This window comes from Somniosus microcephalus, chromosome 15 (assembly GCF_052327205.1).
Source record: "Somniosus microcephalus isolate GS21.2 chromosome 15, FLI_Smic_1.0, whole genome shotgun sequence".
In the NCBI taxonomy this organism is placed as follows: domain Eukaryota; kingdom Metazoa; phylum Chordata; class Chondrichthyes; order Squaliformes; family Somniosidae; genus Somniosus; species Somniosus microcephalus.
The window spans coordinates 56,238,477-56,244,476 of NC_141001.1; the positions used below are offsets into that span (position 1 = coordinate 56,238,477).

At 41.6% G+C, this 6,000-nt stretch overlaps 1 protein-coding gene across 1 annotated transcript in view; it reads left to right on the forward strand.

Annotated features, from left to right (window-relative positions):
- Positions 1–4,623, forward strand: part of ush1c (Usher syndrome 1C) — a 343,726-nt gene extending 339,103 nt beyond the window's left edge. The window contains exons 26-27 of the mRNA XM_086007821.1: positions 562–617; positions 3,204–4,623. Coding sequence (XP_085863947.1) covers positions 562–617; positions 3,204–3,216 — 69 coding nt within the window. The 3' untranslated portion in view covers positions 3,217–4,623. The remainder of the gene's footprint in view (positions 1–561; positions 618–3,203) is intronic.
- Positions 4,624–6,000: the final 1,377 nt, after the last annotated feature.

Consider the following 6,000-nt stretch of genomic DNA (forward strand, 5'->3'; position numbering starts at 1 on the left):
CCATATCTTGCTTTCATTGAACAGTCTGTTTACCAGTACCCTAAATCTGTTGGAAATAAACTGGAGTTGTTAACATATCACACAAATTCCTTCCTGTAAAGTTCCAATGCAAGAAGCTGTGAGGAATCTATAACTAAGTATTTTGGTCCCAATACTTAAAGCCTGATGCTGGGTGACCGTTCCATCGGTACTGGAAATCCTCTGGTTCCTTGTTCATTCTGCAAGTATGCGCTTGAACAGTTACATTTGGCAAGGTATCTGACCAATGGAAGCACAAGAGTGAAGCAGGATCCTGACACTCTCAAACATGTACTTTCCAGGAATTAACAGGATAGGAACTTCAGCTGATTTTTCCCTTTCTCCACTCTTAGGAGATTTGGGTTAATTGTTGCTCCCCCTTCACTGCCTGGCTGAGATCAGCTAACTCAACACAAGCCTAGATCTTCCTGGTCTCTATATGGCTCCTATTGTCCATTAGAGGCCCATCAAAAAAAATTGTCAATAATAATTTAGATTTTTTGTATTACCAACTATAAAATTGATATCATATTTCTGTTACAGGACTGGATAGACCTTGTTATAGCTGTGTCCCCACCAAAGGAATATGAAGATGAAGTGTAAGTTTAAGTTTACGGCCAGGGTGTGGGGATCTCTTATCTTTCCCCACTCCTATATTTATGTGATTATATGAATTATCCATTCAGATGTTGCTGAAAGAATTACTCAGATGATATTCACCTTTTAAAATATTTTCATTTTTTTTAATGTCATTCCACCACATACCACTCTTCAAATTAAAAAACAGGCAAATGACGTGTTCCTATGTCTCCACCAATACTGCTGTGTAGGAAGTCAGTGGAAAGTGAACTGGAGCCTTGGTTCGGGTGGGGATGGGGGGTGCAATGTGCTTGACTCTTAACTGCCCTCTGAAGTATCCTAGCAAGCCACTCAGTAGTATCAGACCATTACTGGTTCAAGAAGAAGGCTCAACACAACCTTCTTAGGGCTACTATAGATGGGCAATAAATGCTAGCCTTGCCAGCGATGCCGACACCTCGAATGAATAGTTTTTTTTTTAAAGCTGTTAATCTTAAATGAACACCAACTACTGAACCCATTGTGTGGATAGGTAGCATATGCAAATCATGAACACTGGAGTAAACAAGTGTCGTGAACAAAATTGTGCATGATCAGTAATTTCAAGGCTTTGAGGTAAGTGGGCAATGACCCCTCCACATCGGTCACCCTGGCTTCAGGAAACATGAATGTTCTGGCAGGGGTTTTCTACCATTTACATATGCATTATGATTAATCTTGTGCAAATCTGCTGCTGCTGAAATGTATGTAGGTGGGTACATGAATAACAGGGCTTCAGTTACCTCTTAATCAACAGTGGATGACATAGAAGCTGACTCCTGTGATGTTCCCTATAGGTGTTTGAAGGTTATTGTATCATTAAAGTTGAGGGTGATGGGACTTACACTGCCATTTGTAATGCATTGAGGATGATTGACTGTCTTTAAACCAGGTGGTACAGCTTAGTAATAAAAACAGAAAATGCTGGAAATACTCAGCAGATCAGGCAGCATCTGTGGAGAGAGAAACAGCTTAGTTCCAGCTTTCTACTGAGCCTGATCGTCATTCTGAACTGATTCTTAATGACGTCCAGCTAGCTGACCCTGGTGCAGTAGGTCTGATGTTTGGCATAATTTGTTCTTAGGATGGTGCACTTCCTATGCTTTCTATATCCCCAAGACTCTGCTGCTGCTAAACTAACAAGTAACTGGCAATTGTTGCTGCATCCATGCTGTGGGACTGAAAACTCCCCTGTGCTATTACATCAGTGCTGGAGTAAAATAGACAAAATCTTGTCCCTCTGTGATTGGACCAACTCCAGGGCTGATCTGGAATTCAGAACGATCTTTTTGTTTATATACCAAATCCTTTTGTGCCATTTGTTTGCAATAAAACACTTTATGCTCCAAACAGAGTTGCTGACTGGTTACAGTTTAATTTTTTTGGCTTTATTGACATTGGCCTAGAAATTGGGTTTTGGCTTAGCCAGGGCTTTAGCGCCGGAAGTTAGTGCCGGCGCTAAGTTCCCTGCGCGCGCCAAACATTCAGTGGCGCCGCGCCCAAACGGCTGCCGGCGCTACTGAAGGGTCTTTGCGGCGGTACATCGGCGCTAACTGCCGTTTCGCGCCGCAATTCCGGCGCTGCGGCACCCGATGCGGTGCGGCAGGCTGGGGACGTGCAGGCCTCCTCCTCCCGTTAAGGAGGAGCTGCCTGCACCCGGCCGCGGCCCGCGCAAATCAGCTTAAAAATGAGCCCGGCACCTCGGACAAGTGCCGGGCTTGCATCTGTTCCGGGGGGGGGGGGGGGGGAGAAGTCCGGGGAGGGAGCTGCGGGCAGGCGGCCGGCGGGAAAGTGGCCGGCCGCCGCGGGGCCTTTAATGCGCCGGTGCAAACTGGAGTAAGGCACCTCTGCCAGAACGTTGCTTGCGGCTGCCACGGGCGAGGCGGCCGCAACTCAATTTCGGAGTTCGGGCGGGTTACCACGGCAACCGGGACGCTGCGCACACCGATGACGTCATCGGTGCTGGCGCAGCGCTACCGGTGCAACGCCGATTTAGGGCCCCAGGGAATTTTTAAACTGGCCATAACTCTGGCGCTAGTCCCTCTAGCGCCTCAAAAGCGGCGCTAAGGCTAGTGAATTTCTAGGCCATTATTTCTTTCTGACCCATTGATAACTTTGTAATTGATTTTAAAAAACTGTTCAGTTTTATATATTCTTTCTATGTTAACACTATTGGGGTGCTTCATCTACCAAAGGTAATGTTGAAAAAAGTGGCATCTTCTTTATGCAGAATGATGTGTTGTTGAATGATAAGATATGGGTTTCAGCCGGTGATTGCCCACAGGGTGGACTTAGGTGTGCCCTGTGAAGAGAGGAGGTTAACCAGAGGCCACAGAGAGGGAGAGAAAGAAAATGCGACAGCAACTTATTCAGTGTCTTCCTCAATGTACCTCTGAGCAGCCAGTCAAAGAGTGGCATTGGGAGAGACCCTGCCAACAGATCAGCTGCCCATTATTCTAAGGCAGGGAATGATAGATAGCCAAGAGAGGCCTAACAAAGGGGAGAGAATGCCATTTTTTAAAGTACAGAAAAACTTGAATTAATTTAACATCCTCTTTTTTTTATAGGACGTTCTTTTGATAATGAAGAGACATTAATCACATCACAAGGACCACTCCTCCCAGAATCAAATCATTCCCATAAAGGCCAATGTTTTAATGTACAAAAATAATGAAGAAAACAAATCAGATTAATTCATCTTAATTAATATAATAATGACAATAATGGATAATGCAGAAGATACATATTGCTACAAGTAGTGAATAAATTATGAAAAAAAAATTCTAAGTGGAATTAACAGGAATATTTAGTTGAAGTGTTATGGTTTTATATGTGCCTGTGTCAAATTAGTTTTGATTAGAGGTCATGTTGGTAGGTATAGGCAAAGAATAAAAGTCTATATACAGTCAGATCTTCTTATGATGTACATTTTCAATGAAACCTCTCTTGTAATCCACAAAGGAGCCCAAATCTGAATTACATGAACAATGATTAGCAGAAATGTACTAAACCTCATGAACCTGTTATAATAAGGTTTGACTGTCGTATCATGAAGCTGCTTCAGATCCGTATGCCTTTATTGTTCTGCTGCCAGAATTACATAGGTAGACTTGCATGATTAACTGGTTGAACTGCTGTGAGGCTGGGTGAAGCAATGTGCACCAGCTGTGCTATCTGGTTTTGTCTGATATTCAAAGCCAAAGTACCAGGTAAGAAAAGTACAGTCGAGTTCCAGGAATGAAACTTCACCTCAAAGCCAGAACAGTAAAGCTGCTGTTGTACAATAGCATTAAGCTCCAGCGATCTGAGAGCCTTTAACGTTGCTTTTCAAATGGAACCATCTATGATGGCAACATTCCAGAACTATTGCTGAAGGTAGTTCATTGACAAACTGCAATTGAGATTTTTTAATAATTGAAGGGGTAGTTTTATGAGTGTCTGCTCCAAGCGTGGAGTCTCACTAGACAGGATTAGCATTAGAGGGCTAAAACACTAAAAGGCTGATTCTGCGACTCACACTCCCAAGTGGTGCGGCTCCACACCAGAATGGAGCTTCACAAATGTGAACCACAGTATTTACCAGCACTGCACACTGCAGTTTTTAAAAATGCATTCCATCATTCATTCTGAAGTAATTGCAATGATTTTTGATCGTTAAAAGCATATGAGTCTGTGTACAATTAGTGCATAATCTGGAACATTAGGCTCAGCAACAATATGCATGAGTATAGAAGATTATAATATATTTATTTAATTATAGTGATGAATGGCTGGTGAATCACCTGCATATAAGAATTAAATGGGTGTATTTCTAATAAAGTCTGTGTTATATTAACAAATGTTAGATATAAGAAACAGTTCCTGAGCATACAACTAGCAAATAGATTTAGCAAGAATTCTTTTCACACTGAATATGTTGATGTTAAAGCTGTAATTTGTCCAAATTTTTGGTCATAATTTTTTTTCAAATTAAATCTCTGAAACTACTGAAGTCAAGTCTCTTTATGCATGTGCTTAAATACATGGTAACCTAGTGCTTCTAGAGATGGTTTTGACCACAAAACCATTTAGAAAAACCACCATCAATTGTAAGTTGGTAAGGTGGCAGGAGCAGTGATTTTGTTCTGCTGCTCAACGCTAAGTAAAAACTATAAGGCTTGTTTTATTGTTTGGATTACTTACATTATCCATAATTTGGATGTATATGGACCATGGAAATTGAACTCCAAGCTTTGTGATCTAAAACTCTGACTTCTAGGATATTTGCCTGCTCAATGGACCATCTTTGACAAAACATGTTTCTTCTGCATGCTTGGTTGCTTAATCGAACTGAGATGTTGTGATACATTGGATAGTTCCAATTAAGGAGATAGCACTGACACAAGTACATTGGCCTGGAAGGCTTCATTCTGTACTGTAATTTTTATGTTCAACAAGTTCGCCAAATTTCTTGGCATTGTTTGCTTAACACCTGGAAGTAGCCCTGCCATCAGAGGGATAGACTATTGTGATATCAGGTGTGGAAGATCAAAATCACTTTCTGGAAGATCAAAATCACTTTCTAACTCTATCATGAATACATTTTTGTCTACTTCTCTCCATCCAAACGGGCATAGGAAAATAGTATGAGGAGAGCTCATAAGCAAGTGCAGTCTACAGGTTCATGTCACCTATCCAAGAAGGAACAACTGGACACTCAAGGAGCTCTCTGACTGCAAAATACAGTTGTTTAGACTATGTAATATCACAAATTTCCATTTTGAACTTGGGTAAACGATCAAAGAAACTGATACCATTTGTGTTCAGTGGGACAATGAATTATTCCATGGCAGCTTTCCAAAGGCTGCAGGATTTCAAAAGGGAATCTATATCTGATGAAGTAGTAACACCAATGGCAAAATTGGTGAGAGATTCTGCATCACCTTCCTCTGGCAACCTAAATGGGGTTTGTAACATGTCAGTCAGGAGGGTGATCAACTTTTGAGCATCTTCCTCATCATATCTCTACTTTTTTCCAGGTACTTTCTATTTGTGGCAACATGTTCCATCAAGTATGCCACATGCTTTCTCCTTTGTTGTTGAATTGTGTGTTCTAATACAAGTTATGAGGAACCACTCGTGAACTTCACTCTGTTGATTGAGAAGTGAGTGATTCTTCCTTTGGTGCTGTTTTCACAGTTCACAGCCTGTTCCAATGCCAGCTCAGTTCACTCCTGACTGAAAGAATTGTTGCTGCATGCAACTGGATAATTTCCAAGTAGAAACTAGTGTGGGGAACTTCACATACTGTATCACACACTGGTTATGAGCTGTTTATTGCCCTTTGTTTTGGTGTATTTTCAAAGGAGTTTGAATGGGATGATT